Source organism: Branchiostoma floridae, chromosome 1, assembly GCF_000003815.2.
Source record: "Branchiostoma floridae strain S238N-H82 chromosome 1, Bfl_VNyyK, whole genome shotgun sequence".
NCBI classification, from domain to species: Eukaryota; Metazoa; Chordata; class Leptocardii; order Amphioxiformes; family Branchiostomatidae; genus Branchiostoma; species Branchiostoma floridae.
In genome coordinates this window covers 11,148,136-11,163,310 of record NC_049979.1, presented here as the reverse complement: position 1 = coordinate 11,163,310, position 15,175 = coordinate 11,148,136, and the positions used below count along the sequence as shown (strand labels likewise).

At 43.0% G+C, this 15,175-nt stretch overlaps 1 protein-coding gene across 1 annotated transcript; it reads right to left on the bottom strand.

Annotated features, from left to right (window-relative positions):
* Positions 1–352: 352 nt before the first annotated feature.
* Positions 353–15,169, bottom strand: LOC118413528 (pecanex-like protein 4). The gene is made up of 10 exons (XM_035817054.1): positions 15,005–15,169; positions 13,594–14,428; positions 12,061–12,231; positions 5,366–5,901; positions 4,940–5,046; positions 4,051–4,531; positions 2,393–3,543; positions 1,890–1,978; positions 1,517–1,703; positions 353–1,270 (listed from the first exon to the last, which is right to left on the bottom strand). The coding sequence occupies exons 2-10, from the start codon at positions 14,283–14,285 to the stop codon at positions 1,019–1,021; spliced, it is 3,666 nt and encodes a 1,221-aa protein (XP_035672947.1). The 5' UTR covers positions 14,286–14,428; positions 15,005–15,169; the 3' UTR covers positions 353–1,018.
* Positions 15,170–15,175: the final 6 nt, after the last annotated feature.

Here is a 15,175-nt window from a genome sequence, read left to right as displayed (position 1 = left end):
ATTCAAGACAACAAGGTTGGTGCTGGCTGGGACTTGGGTGTACCCTGGAACCAACACCCTATTCTACCTCCATAGTTTGCAACTATGGTTACACCTAAGATGAAAATGACTTTCCAGAGGTTGATTTGCCAAAATTCATAGCTACCACAGACGTTGCCGACCGACAACTCCAACCCATGTGCACAATGTTTTGTGTTTTGTTCAAGTCATCCCATTTGGAAATATTCTGAACAATATAGTTAAATATGGACAACTTCATATTACAACACATTTTGCTTGATACACATGTACAACTAAATAGTGAGGTATCTAAGACATATGATTGATTCAGCACTGACCACACACCAGAGAAGACATTCATCAATATGTATTTCTGTAAGTCAAGAAAGCAGCCCTGTCTGGGAACCAAAAGTTTAAAATCACAATAATTATTACCGGATTTGTTGAGGCAGGGCTGTGGTCTCTAGGACTGTCCCTCTGCCTTGTAATGAAAAATTCCTTTTTGGGACAGACAAAAGTTTCACCTCATCATCAAAAAATTGACAATGAAATTCATGAAAAGTATTTTTGTAAGCTTAAAATGACAGTGTGTCAGAATGAGCAACAAAACTTAATGGCATGGGCTCCTGAACAATAAGTGGGGTAGTTTTAAGTTTTAACTAGACCTGGGTGGAGATGTGTGTTTTCCCCAGTGTTACAGTCTGGGAACCCCTGTAGGCTGTGAGGAGAAGACTGGGTACCCACAGTGTTACAGTATGGGAACCCCTGTAGGCTATGAGGAGTAGACTGGGTACCCACAGTGTTACAATATGGGAACCCCTGTAGGCTGTGAGGAGTAGACTGGGTACCCACAGTGTTACAGTATGGGAACACCTGTAGGCTGTGAGGAGTAGACTGGGTACCCACAGTGTTACAGTATGGGAACACCTGTAGGCTGTGAGGAGTAGACTGGGTACCCACAGTGTTACAATATGGGAACCCCTGTAGGCTGTGAGGACTAGACTGGGTACCCACAGTGTTACAGTATGGGAACCCCTGTAGGCTGTGAGGAGTAGACTGGGTACCCGAGTGGCGGGTCTGCCGCCTGTACCGTAAGGTTCCTGAGGAGGACGGGGTGTGCCTGGATGCTGTATCTCTCCTCGTCATCGTTGGTGAAGTACAGCAGCTCTAGCGAGAGCGACGCCCACTGGCCACGCACGGCCTCCCCGCTGAGCTGGCCGATGTGAGTCACCACCTCCTGTTGGGTCAGGACTCGCCCAGTGTAGGCACCCTGCAACAGAAAAAAAACAGTTAATATGTAACACTGAATATCTGTAAAGGTTCTGAAAGACACACTTAAACAGCTAGGGGTCACCAGATCCAACTTAATTCCAATACCGAAAAAAGAACAGTGCGACATAATTTGATTAAACAAAATTGACGTAAAGGAAAACCCTTACGTCCCTATCATGTTGAAGTTGACACCATACACATAACCTTTCAACATCTTACTAAATCTTAGTAAATCGGTATCTACCTGAGTTGGGTCATAACCCAGTGAGAAGAGGTTAGGCTTGCTCTGCAGTACCGCCTGTTCCCACCGTGTGTCCTTCTCACAGCCGATGTACCAGTCCCTGTCGTACTCCTGCAGGTACTCCACCAGCTCCTCCTCCCCGTCCACAGGCCCCAGGCTGCCCTGGTCATACATCAGCTTCACGGCATACCTGGGGAAAACAGTTACGAAAATTAATACAAAACAAAAGCATCCTTTTCTGTATCTGTATCTATATAGCTGGTACTACCTCGTACATCACACCAAGTGGGTGCCAGCAAGTTAATTGATTGGTTGGTTGGTACTCCAATTATAAGCATTCCAAAGGTTGATTTTCCTCAGGAAAGAAATGCATTACCTGTAAGCTCTCACAACAAGATGGAACAGCTCTGGGTCCTCCTTTAACCAGTCCAGGTCAGGAGACCACGGGATGTCTTCTGTGTACACCTGAGGAGAATGCACATCAGGTAAAGAAATGAGCACATAGAAATGTACTGCACAATTTTTCATATCATATTCTGTACATGTGTGATAGTGGAACTACAGTTTAACAACATGAGAGTTGCTGACAATGAATTGACAGCACACTGAGGATAAGTGAATTCAATTTGATTCTGTGTGGAACTATGCTTAAGACATGATGGACATGTGTCTGTATCTGTATACTAGCCGCTATAACGGCCCTTTGGCATGACAAACCAGCTTTGCAGGCATTGAGCAACCTTACATAAAACTGAGCAACCTTACTTTTGTAATTAGCTGCAATCCTTCTTGAAATCTAAGTAATGTAGTGAGGATGTTCTTGGTGTTAAGTATGTAAGCTAGATTTCTAAAAATAATGTGTAACTAACAAAATCATACCTTATACACATGGCTGGCTCCCATGCTTGCTGCATCACTACCACCACTGAGCCCCAGCACATTCACCACTGCATAGCAGGCCACCACCAGCCTGGCATAGATCCCTGTCAGCACATCATCTGTAGATATCTCCTCACACACGTCCTTCGATGTCTTCCCGTTCACTGACAGGTCCAACAGTGAGAGGACATGGCGGTACCAGTCCTTGGGGAACTTGTCCATGAGTCTGTCCAGCCTTGTTGGATCAATGGGGATGTCTCTCCACTTCAGGGGTAAGCTCAGGGCTGAGGAATACGGAGATGTGAACTTCAGGGACCCTGACAGATTGAGAGGCGGTTTATATGCCTGTGTAGCTGGTTGTGGGAAGCCATGGGATTTCTGTTGGTGCTTGGTCCCAGAGTCTATTGCAGGCAAGCCTATTCCATCCAGCTCTTTAAGAAGGCTGTCATCATCATCAATTGTACCAGGGAGGGAGGGTGTAGCTGCATCCAGTTTGGTCGACTGCTTTTTGTCTGATAGCCCTGCTGGTAGGCGGACTTTGTTTTTGTTCCTATCTCCCAGAGTTTCCATTTCAAAGATATCGCTGTCATCGTCAGACCAGTCGGGCAGGCTGCCAGAGAAGGACTGCTTCCTAGAGGCAGGTTGGGACCTGTAGCCTTCGCTAAGTTCTTCATCTACTGGATGCACAAGAGCAGTTCTACTGTGTACATCACGCTCCACGGTAACAGCATCAGATTTTGAGACTGCTTGTTTGTCGCTGATGTAGTCCTTCTTGGCATTGTGATGCAGGAAGACCCAGACAAGAGTCTTGGCAAAGTCTGATGTGAGCTGCTGCAAACTGTCGTGGGAGTCGATGATCCCCGTCAGGACGTTACGTGCATCGGAATACGTGTTGACGATCTGCGCATCGCGAGGCAGCAGCGCGTTGAAGACATGGGAATTCACGCCACACGCGGAGTGCCCGTCTCTTTCGAAGGCGAGCTCAAAGATGTCGTCCACCCGCGCAGCCTCGACGGTGTGACAGGACGTCTCCTGCAGCTCCAGGCCCTTGATGCTGACGGTACAGAAGCCATGGCCCCGCTCCAGGACCTGCACCCACATGGACCTGTCCTGGTAACGCACCAGGTAGTGACTCCCAGGGTCAGGGTCACCTGGAGTAAAAGCAAGGAACAGCACATGTGAATTATCATGGCTGACTGAGCATAGAACAAGGAATATGAAAATTGATAGGTCGGACAAATCTCCAAGCAGATGGTAAGAAAGCATCCATGGGCTGCAACAACATCTATCCAACCACCACTTCAGCCCATGGATACTGACTTGCCCCCAGTAGATCTGCTTGGAGATCAATGTTGGATACTGTGTACTTCAATATGCATTAAGTCTGCATCAGACATGGGGGGAAAGAGAGCAACTAGCAATACCATAGATACAATATAATGTAATACTAAATGGTTGTGTATTCAATATTAATACAAATATTTGCATACGCATGTTCTATATAGGTGATTGGTGCTACCTATTGCTACCATTGCCAGCACAGGTGTTGTGTTTTTGTTACAAGTAGATACCAACAATAACTTAAATTGCTTGTGTACATGTATATTTCTACTATAAATCAATTGAATAAAACAAACTATGCAGAATTTTTGACTCACCCAGACTCCCACTCGAGAACGCTCGTCCCAGCGCCTTGCTGAACGCAGCAGCCACTTGCCGGTAGTACATGGTGTCCGCGTTCACGTTAGCTGAGCTGCCAACTGGACCTGGCCATGACCGCAGGGGCCGTGGGAAGCCGAACAGGAAGAGGGGGTAGGTGAACAAGGGTAGCAGGGGGGCTGAGAGCAACGCTGCTGCCACGATAATGGCAAGCCCCACTGGGAAGAACACAAGGTTCAGAACTATGATGGGAATGGTGTCTTTACGGCGCTGCTTCTTCTCTGTCCACGAGGTGATGAGGATCGTACCAGCAAAGTACAGCTTGCTACAGAGCTGGAAGAACCGGTCCCTACTGGCTCCCACCAGCATGAGCTGCAGTCCGAGGCCGAGGCTGTTCCACCAGACATCGGTAGGTAAGGCTACTGTGATGATGAAGACAACCACTAGTTCCAGGAGAGCAGATGTCATCCTCTGCCACACCTGTGAAACAAAGGTCAAGAATTTTAGTCTCTTCTACTGGTCTTGTATAACTACTGACAAAAATTTATTTTATACAACATAGAACAAACGTCAGGAGTTTCAAAAAGAATTTGCTGTTTTCAACAGTTGTCTGACACATCAGACTGTGATAGAGAGCACCGGTATTTTAATATATCATGTACCAGGATGTCTGACATTCATCAACATACTGACACAGTAGACTTATAAAACCTCGCTTATACTAGCAGCCTGCCCAACATCCAACCGGCCTCTGCGGGGAGGGGCCAGTTACAGCCCTGGACAGCAGAATTGTGTTACACAGACTCTCTCTCTCTTTCTTCCTCTCTAATTGACACAGCTACTTGGTTTAATAACAGAGGCGGTAAGACATGATGATATGACACTTACCACCCTGAGTGCTCTGCACACAGCTACAGCCAGTATGAAGGTGTTGACAGTCAGGCCGGTAGGTGTGACGTACAGAGATATGTAGGCTACCATCAGGAGAGGGGTCACTGTAAGAACAAGAGTCTGGTTAGTTCCAACTATATGGTCATCAAACAAATCTCAGACCCTGAATTCTACATTAGACAAAATATATGTGGCAGAAACAACATTTAGTTGGTTCTAATACATGTACATTGTAAGGTGAAGTTGTACATGATTTGTAAAATAAGACAAAGATAATCTATCATCATATTGTCAAAACATTGTCAAGCAGGATGTGACATTTGTTGCATGATATTATGGTCTTGAATATGTTAATATAAGTGCTTTTGATAATCAAAGATCCTTTAAGTAGGTCAAACCATGCAGTGTTTTTATGACATGTACCTGTTGTTGACAGAACCCTATAGATGTATCCTGCATAGCCCAGGATTTTCTTCCTCTTCTTGAAGAGCCTAATCCTCTGCGAGCTGCCTGGGAACAAGGGGTTCCTGACTAAACCAAAACAGACGTACACACTCTGTACACTCTGCAGGACTCTCAGTATAACTAACAGAGCTACAAGCGTGTAGCCCAGAGCGCTGCGGACTGTGTTGTTGACTGGTTGAGAGAAGTAGTTGCACACTGTGGCCACTGCTGCCGTCACCCCCAGCATGAAGAGATGCACCAGAAACTCCCTCCACGTCCATCCCCACCCAAACCCTGTGTTGATGACGGCGTTGGTCTCCTCCTGGTGTTTCTGATCGGGTCTGCATGGGTTGGAGCTTGAGCAACACTTGCGGAGGATCTGCCTTCCCAGGGTGCCCAGGTCCAGACTCAGGACGTACCCGCAGCAGGCCGCCACGATGACCATCGCCAGGGACGAGGGCAGGAAGTATGTGATCACTACCGTTGCACTGGACAGCAGCAGCATCACCAGTAACCTAAACAGCAAAATAATAAACATTGTTATTAACACAGCAGTGATGACAATGACCAGGGAGCTCAATGACGGAAGGAAGACCATTACCGGTACTGTTGTACTGGGCAGCATCATGTACATAGTACATACAGGACAGGACAAATATTGTTACAAATTCTTCCTTCTCATCTGTATGTCCAGTATAAATGAACGCCCTTTGGCATTACACATAAGCTTTGCAGATGTACAGCATGGCAGCAGCTAGTTATATTTATTTACAACAAATGACCTGTCACACCTGACCTTTAGTAGTAGGCTTTACAATTACATATCTAGCTGCAAGTGTTGTTTGGAGCAAGCATCTGGTAAGGATGCCCTACAGTATTTGGTGTGTTCCACTCTACAATACATTGTAGTTCTAGGAAAATACAAAGTTGTGAATACCAGTCTTAGGTTATGATAGTTTGATTCTTAAAGGCATGACTATTTCTTACTATTTTTTGAGCTGGTATTAGATACTTAGTGCATCCACCAGTTTATTATTACACATGTACTTCAATATCAATCAATTTGTACATCATGTATAGTCCGGGCATTTTTCTTCTGTCTTTAAGTGGCATCCACTGCAGATGACCGTAACACACCTGCTTAAGGTTAACTGATATCTAAGGGAAACAGCAGCAAACAGAAGACACATTGGTACTTGCATTTTGAGTAAGATTCTTTTTCATTACATTGTTATTCGTTAGTCACAAATGCAAATATTAATGAAGACCATTTCGATCGATGATGAAAATTCTTTGGACGGTGGCCTTTCAACTGAACTTTGGCTACCCACTGCAACTTGCGTTCTTTCAAACAAGCAAGATTTTCAGTTAGTTCCTAATGAGGATCAGCTTTGTTCACATTCTGACAAATTTATGTGTTTTCCTATGTGTTTTCCTGTTTTATATCTTTACAACTCTGACCCAAATCAAATAACACAATGGCAACCAAATCACTGTCAACAGTGTATTGAGTTACAGCACTTCACATGGTCATGGGCTTCATTAATCAGTGACCCTCCACAAACACTAAGAACTCTCCAATGCTGCACACCTTTGCACTCATGGTGCAACCACGGAAACCAACCCTGTTTGAGCAGTGACTCAGTGAAGAGTCTTGGAAGGACCTATTTTTGTTTGGTGTAAGTACGGATAATGAGCCAACTTAGGGGGCATAGAAACAAGATGTTTCTTTAGAAGATGCCCAGTGTTTTCATCGTATGTCAAGCAAAAAAAGGAAAACATTGTCCATCAAAGGCTTGTTGTCTCATTTGCGACAGGTGGGACAAAAGACATTGAGGGCTAATTGGCCATAATCTGTCCTAAACAGATTAGGTCCACAACATGGGGATAATCCCAACTGTCAAAAAAATCCCATATCCAAAATTTATTTGCAAAGACAGAAAAAGCTTTCTAAACATGTTTATTTCATATGACTCTTATGAGTGCAAAATTGAGGTCTATAGGATTGATTTAAATCTTTAATTTGCAACTTCAACAAAAGCTGCTGCTAGAAAGATAGGATTTGTATCTTAATAAAGCCAACAATAGAACGTTGAAGAACAAACAGAACCGCCCTGTTCCGACACTTCAAACATTTACTAGTTAAAAGTCGATTGACTCTGGACTCCTTCACACAACATGAGGTGAATCGACTGGAAGAAAGAGAGACAAAAGCTGTCAGATGTGTCAATATTGACTGAGGGAACAGCTATTTACACACGGGGTAGACCAGGGAGACGTACGTGGTACAACACACAGGCACCGTTGCTTCACAACCGGCGCTAGTGAGGGGAAGATGAAGGTACATCCACGGGACATGGGAGCGAAATCTTCCAAACCTGACAATGCAGACTTCACAGACCTACAGACACTCAGGCAGGAGAACGAGACTCTTAAACAGAAGCTGTCGGAGCTGCAGCAAGACGTGAAAGACTGGCAGGACAAATATACCGACGCCAACGACAGGGCAGAGCGTGTGGAGACCAGGGTCAGGGAACTGGAGGCAAAGTACGAACAGGAGAAGAAAGAGGCGGCAGGGAATGGAGACGTGCGACGTAATTCCAAACAAGAGATGCCGCAGTACTTGGAGAAGGTTAAACTGGTGGCACAGATGAAGATCAAGATGAAGCAGCACAGACAACTCTTGCAGGAGACAAACGTCAGGAATGGCTCTGTGGCTGCGAAAGACTCCAGAAGACCAACAACTAATTCCCACAGCAACGGGAAAGTGAAGCAGGTACGGGTGTGGCCAGCTCCAAAAGTGGTCACCAGAACAAATGGAACAAGTAAGACATATCCTGCAGCAAAACAAAAAAGAGGGTGGAAACCAGAGGAAAAGAAAACTATGTGGATGCCATGACATTTTTGTGTGCAGTTGGCAAATGAATGTGCAAATCCAACTCTTAAGAGTGTTTTTGTCTCTTCATAAAATGGGATTTCTGTGTATGAAGAGGATGACTATAAACACTTCAACCAAAGCCCATAAGAGAAAGTTTAAGCTGCTTGCAAAGATGGCTGCCATGCTAACTGTAAGGAATATCACATGCTTCTATCACAAGGTTTGTACCATTGTAAGCATGGGAACTGACAAGGGCTTGTGGGACTGTTAATCATTCTTTTACAATAAACACAAGCCCGCTCTGAAAAACAAATCAATGTAATAATGCAGACTGTTACGATTGTGATGTACATGTTTAACATATATCACACTTGTCACAAATGACAACTATTTGCTGCTGACTCTTGGCCATGATTGTTACTGTGGAATGCAATAAAATGGTCATGACATCTGTGATTACTCTGTGTCATATGGAGTCATTTCAGACTTTACACTTCTGAACTATGGGCCTCAGGTCACATAGATGTCCTATGGTCGTCATATGACTGCAAACTGAGGGAATTGTTGTTTAGTCATGCATGTGTTCTGCAGAATTCAGCTGTCTAGGAAAGTCTGCCTTAGATCCTTGTTGGTGGCTGGTTCTGTTGTGCTACATCCTGCTTGAAAATTTCGAAGCAAAATGTTGTAACAACATGCAACAAATGTCAGTGCACTGTATCAGAGCTGGAAGTATTTTTCTGTTGGCTTTCTTATTGATTTGTAAAAAAGGTTTTAAAAAATGTTGGCTTTACTTAAATTGATAACACTTGGCCTTTTAATGCAGAAAATAGTACTGGTGTTTCTGGGGGGTTACAAATTTTATAATCTTCAGGGAAGATGCCCCCAGTCCCCCCCATGATGCTCACACCGGCACCACTTGCCACATGGCTTCGCCGTGCTATAAGATGCTGAGAAAGAATCCAGTGGCAAGAATGCTATACGAGTTTTGATGATGTATGGCTATGAGTTACCCCTGCAGAACATTTGCTGCTTTAATAAGCCTTATGAGCACATAATGAGAAGGTGTACAATACTGTCATTGTTAGTCATCATGGAATTCAGCTTGTGAACATCATGGACAGGATTCTGATTCATATTGATCATTGTGATAGGGGTGTGTTGTTGTCATCATGGTTAAATACTGTAACTGTAAACAGACCTACATGTACACATGTATGGTCCTTCCTCACAGCAATACAGTGTAACTACAGGCCATGTTGATAGATCCTCCTGTAAGACTAGTAATTATCGAAATGACAGCAAACATGTACAGAAACAGAGCCAAAGCAGAACACAAAGCACACAACATACATAGTTTCTCCTGCAGACAGAAGGCAATACACAGCCATTATACAGCCATGACAAGAATACATGCAGTTTCAACTGTTACTGCAAGGTGGCATGCATGACTTGTCTATAACAACCAGTAGGACAGACATCTGCTTTGGGCCTCCCCATTGGACCCTAGCATAAGAAGCACTAGGGAAAAAAAGTTGTGTTTCCTGTTTCAGTCCTGAAAAAATATAAGTTGGTAGTTAGGGATTATCTTTTTTTTTTCTTGTACCTTTTTTTTTGGCTGGCTAAAACTCTAATGAAACATAGTGCAATACAGTTGAACAAAGTAAACTGAAATGCATGAGGGCACTCGTCTTGTCAAACTTTTTTGCATAATACCCGTAGATTCATTTATCCTTCATTAGATAGTACAAGCAGTGTTTTTACTTCAATAGGAAGCAGGCTGAATGAAAAATTCTAACCGAAAGCTATGTAACCCTGCCCACCAAAAAAAGGCTAGGTCGGCAGGTTTTTCTAGGCTAGGCAGGGAAACAGGAAACAAGATTTTTTTCCTAGGCCGTTGAAACAATTAGACCTTAATATCAAAGTACCCAAATCTCAATTCTAACCGTTTTTTCTCCAGCAGAAAGTCACATGGATCTACTTAACAACCACTCAAAGAAAACAGGTGGTTGTTCTGCTCAAACTCTGAGAAAAGCTATCTCTACTAAAGGAACTCCAACTTTGAGTTTCTCGTGTAACAATCTGTTGAACCAAACAACTCAAATCTCCCTTTTGCCAACAACACTGGTGAACTGAACAACTTTGGACCAAAATTGGAAAGCTTATTCTACCTATTCCTTCCAACCCAAAAAGTCTCCAGATTGGGCAAAAATTTTCAAGGACCTGAAGTGACACAATAATTACATTGCCATGTTGAGAAATTTTATAGATACCATATGTGTATAAAGATGCTTCAATATGTGAGACACATTTACATACTATTAGCAATTTCAAGAACCTCTACATTGCAAGAAGAATAAACAAAAGCCCCTTCTAATAGTTCTATGTTCTTCTATACCAAGTTGCCCTTTACAGGAAACACACCCTCTACTTTGACCTTCCCTCCAACCAGACAAAGCCTGTCACATGCCCTAATGCAAATTTTATTGATTACATTGTTACTAGGCAGTCTACCTATTCTCTGTTATTGAAATATGAAGAGCTTGGAATGTGTTTGCAGTATCCAGACAAACAATCATTAAAAATGAATGGTGACATTTAGGCCAAGGTGGAACCTTAACAACTACATTGTGTTTGATGCAAGTAATGACAGATGACAAATTATATACATGTATTATGTATACTAAGCTTGAAACACGCTACTGCATTCTGACACACAGTGTAATCTTCAGTCATTTGTTACAGTCAAAACTGCCCAAGACCACCAATGGCATCAATAAAATTTGGTCTATGTGAACAGGTGGTCACTATAGACAGGTTATGTCAATAGGAAATCACAATTATCAAACTCAAAGGGACCAACAAATGTGGTCACAGTGCACTTACGAGTACGTAGATTTTACGTAGAGGTGGTACCTTGTACAGGCTTCACTACAATTGCACCACACTCAAACTAAATGAGGCAAGTAAGTAAGAAACAGAAGCCCACACTTTCAAGATGAAAACTGAGTTGCTTGGTAACTGAGCTGAGGTAAATCAACAGTTATGTAAGTGGGTTCTGATCTAGTACACAACAAAAGGATTTTAGCATTTTACCTTTCAGCTAACTTCCTCTGCAGGGCTCGAAATACTGGGTGCATGTGCACCCAATTATTTTCTTACAGGGCTCAAAATACTGGGTGCATGTGCACCCAGGTGCACCCAAAATTGGAACTGTGCACCCAATTTTTTTCAGTGGGTGCACAGGTTGCACCAAAATAGTTTCTTAGGTTTATGTATGTAAAGATATCAAGTATACTAGTATACATCATATTCTTGACATCTAAGTTAGAAAGATGATGGATATGTCTGTCATGGTACTTGTTTAAGAATTTGATAGCTTGTAACTAAGTTTTACTATTAGGTTATTACTTAAATTTAAGTGGTGCACCCAAAATTTTTTTAGTGCACCCAATTTTTTTAAGCTGGGTGCACCAGTGCACCTAATCCCAAAAATGAATTTCGAGCCCTGCTCTGGATTAATAAACTTAACTCCTCCTTGTACTGCTTATTCTGATGTAGCAGCAAGCATGTGGTTCTAAATGTGACTGAACTCTAGCTACTTACCCTTGCTATGATGTAGTAGAGTTCCTTAAGCCTCAATAAAATTTGCTGGAAGCCCAGAAAGGCTATGGAAACAACAGCAGATAAAATTCCTTTGGCTGTGTAGCTAAGAACCAATGCCGTCTCTTTTGGCACTCCAGTATCATGAGAATAGACTTTGTGTATGAATACACTTCTGAAAAAAAGTCAAGCCCACCTGATGTCCCCAGCAGCGGGAGAACCCCCTAGTGCCAGCACCAGGACCTGCTCTCCCAGCCATGGAAACAGCGCATCCAGCGGGGGTAGGAGCCCCAGTACCCAGAACAGCGGCAGGAAGATGAACACAACATGGAGAACTTGGTTGACACCAGAAAATGTTGTGTAAAATCTGGAGAGAAAGAAAAAAAGGAAGCAATACAGTTATGACTTGACATCACAAGATCCAAAAAAGGTTTAATACCAAGAGAGATTATTCTAAAGGGTTGAGACTCTTACCACATTCATCAACACTGTTGGTACTGATAACATAACTTGCTGATATGTCATACATGTTTCAAAGCTAGCACTCAAATAATCTGGCTTTACAACCATGCAAAGAATACTGTAAATTCATTTAAGTTCGTGGGGATTTAATTTCACGGTAGCGGGAAAAGGGACTTTTCGCGGTGGATTAAAGTTCGCGGTAACACCATACACTGCAGTCTAATACCATAATAGAAAAATGTTTGTGGTGGTTTTAAGTTCGTGGTAAAGTGGTCACCGCGAAAACCACGAACATTAATCCACCGCAAACATTTCTGCATTTACAGTATCTTTTCAACCTTTCAACCTTTATTTCTAGAAAATTGATAAAAAGCAATCACTAAATTCAATGAACTGTAGATGTAATTCATGAAATTATTTCATATTTAAAATTATTGGCAAAACTATGGATGGGGGAAATTGAAGAAACATTTCTGTGATATCCTGACAAAATGTCAATGTTAATGTAAACAATGAAGAACCAACATTGTACACTTCCCAGGGCTGATCAGTCAGGTAGAAGATATCTAGAATACCTGAAACACACCTGGGGCAAAGGTGATGGTTGCTAAGCAACCAACAAAGCATGGCTGATCAGCCCTTTGTGAATGCAGTGATTTCTGTGAAGATTTAATGGTCTAATGCAAACGGAATGTTCAACTCTCCAAGCAGGGGTCAACTCCTATTGGTTTTTGACATTTCTAAAGCATTTTTGTTGTGCATATTATTTTTACTTTGCTTTTGCAAGAAAACGAGATAGAAAGCCTAACTAAACAAGATTAGGAATGTTCCTCATGTGAACCCACAGGATTGTCTATTGTACACATTCCGGGCAGACACATACAAAAGCTACTCTGTATGTAGGTACAAGCTTCAAATAACCACCTGCAATTTGCAGAAAAAAAGTTTCATAGAAAGAAATTTGGCCAGCTACAAGCAAAAAGACTCTGTATATTACCAGTCAGATGTCAGATACTTCAGGAAACAGACACCTAGCATCTTGAGGCATGATATATGTGTGAGTATATGTACAAGCGCGTGACTTGCACAGATAGACCTACATTGATGCAGTTTGGAAACTTGGTTTCGTTCTGAAACTTTCATACACATTAGAATCAAATTAAAGTCCATAATTTTGAAGCATTATGGAAAGCTTGCAGGTAGGACATAAAGTATGCATGGGTTTTAATTTCAAATGTTCAATGTCCTAATCAGGCTCTGGACTTACCTTGCTACCAAGTCAAACACAAGGAAAACACACACGTAGAAGGGCCTCATCAGTGGAGTAATCTCGTACACGTCCTGTGCCCTGAACGTGGCTGGTTCAGGTGGTGGAGCGGCTGTCAGAGAAAACTGGGCTATACAGACAGTCAACCAACCTAATATGTACAGTATGACTGTCACTGCAGTGTTGGAGTTGTACAGAGAGTTTAATGTTGCGGGGGTGAGGTACCAGAACCCGTAGCCACACATGACTCCTGACAGCAGGGCATGGATGACGATGTTTACCGCGTACTTCTTCCCGGGGAGAATGAACTCCACCGTCTCAACCCCACAGCACGACTCGAAGTCTACTTCGTCGTCTTCGGCCAGGATGTTCTGGATGTCGAATTTCGTGACAGTCGCCCCCCGCCGTCTCACTACAAAACTGATTAGCTGCACTATAAGAACAGTGGCGGCCACGATGCCACCTACGGAGTAGTACCCCACAGAGACGTCCAGAGTAGTGAGCTCCACCACGGTGGTGAATATGCCACCAACGACCCAGGGAAACAAGAAGAGAAGTAGCTGGTTAATGTAGACATAGGCAGGGGCGTCGTAGCCCAGCCTGAGTTTCTGTCCGCCCAGGAGTGTCTGAGGAAAACGCTTCCAGAAGAAGTCCTGTTTGTAGTCGTTCAGCAGCGGTGCTCCCGACCCCATGGCTGGTTGTATTGGCTGTAATTATCACAGCGCTGTGTGTGTTCTCACTTTGTAATATCTGAACCACTCCCGCACATCAGGATCTGTACCCAGCTCATCCGAATGGTTCCATTGTTTCACATCATGGACTGGGAATTGGAAAACTGAAATTATAAGAGAGAAGAGAGAGAATAATTACTACATATGCAAACAAATACTAAGACAATATTTACATAGATACAAATTCAGTGCACTAGACTGACTGGAGCACCTCATTTTTGGATGACCCAAATTCAGATAAGCTGCTGAGACATTAGAATTAATTAGATCGGCATACTTAGGATCATCAACACGATCTAAAACTAAACTAAAACTTCACACCTGGACGAGGCTGATAGGGAACCTGTTTCCCCGAGATTTGTTTCAGGCCAACAGGTGAAAGTGCCACCTGAATTCTTTCGCATCTGCTTTAAAATAAAATAGAGTAGAGTAGTGATCTTCGCTTTAGAAGTATCACGTCATTCATGAACAGAACTGTATTTTCAGCTTCGGAGCACATTCTATGATTATACGTATGACTGGTTTGACATGGTGCTATCGGAACCATATATAGTTCATCAGTTTCTTGATATTATAATAAACTTGCGGCCCCGTACTGTACCAGATCAGATTTACCTGCCTATCCTTGCGGCCGCGTACAAAACGATTCTAGAAAGTAGAAATAAAATAGAGCTTCATACCTTGGAGGTGCTTCACCTGTAACATCTGATGATACTCTGGTTATATACTCTCTCCGTTTATTTGACGTACAGCTGAATTATATTAACCATATCAAGCCATTTGCGTCATATGTATTTATTTGCTCCATGGTAGCCGTAAAAAAATCCAAGATGGCGGAACATTCTTGACAG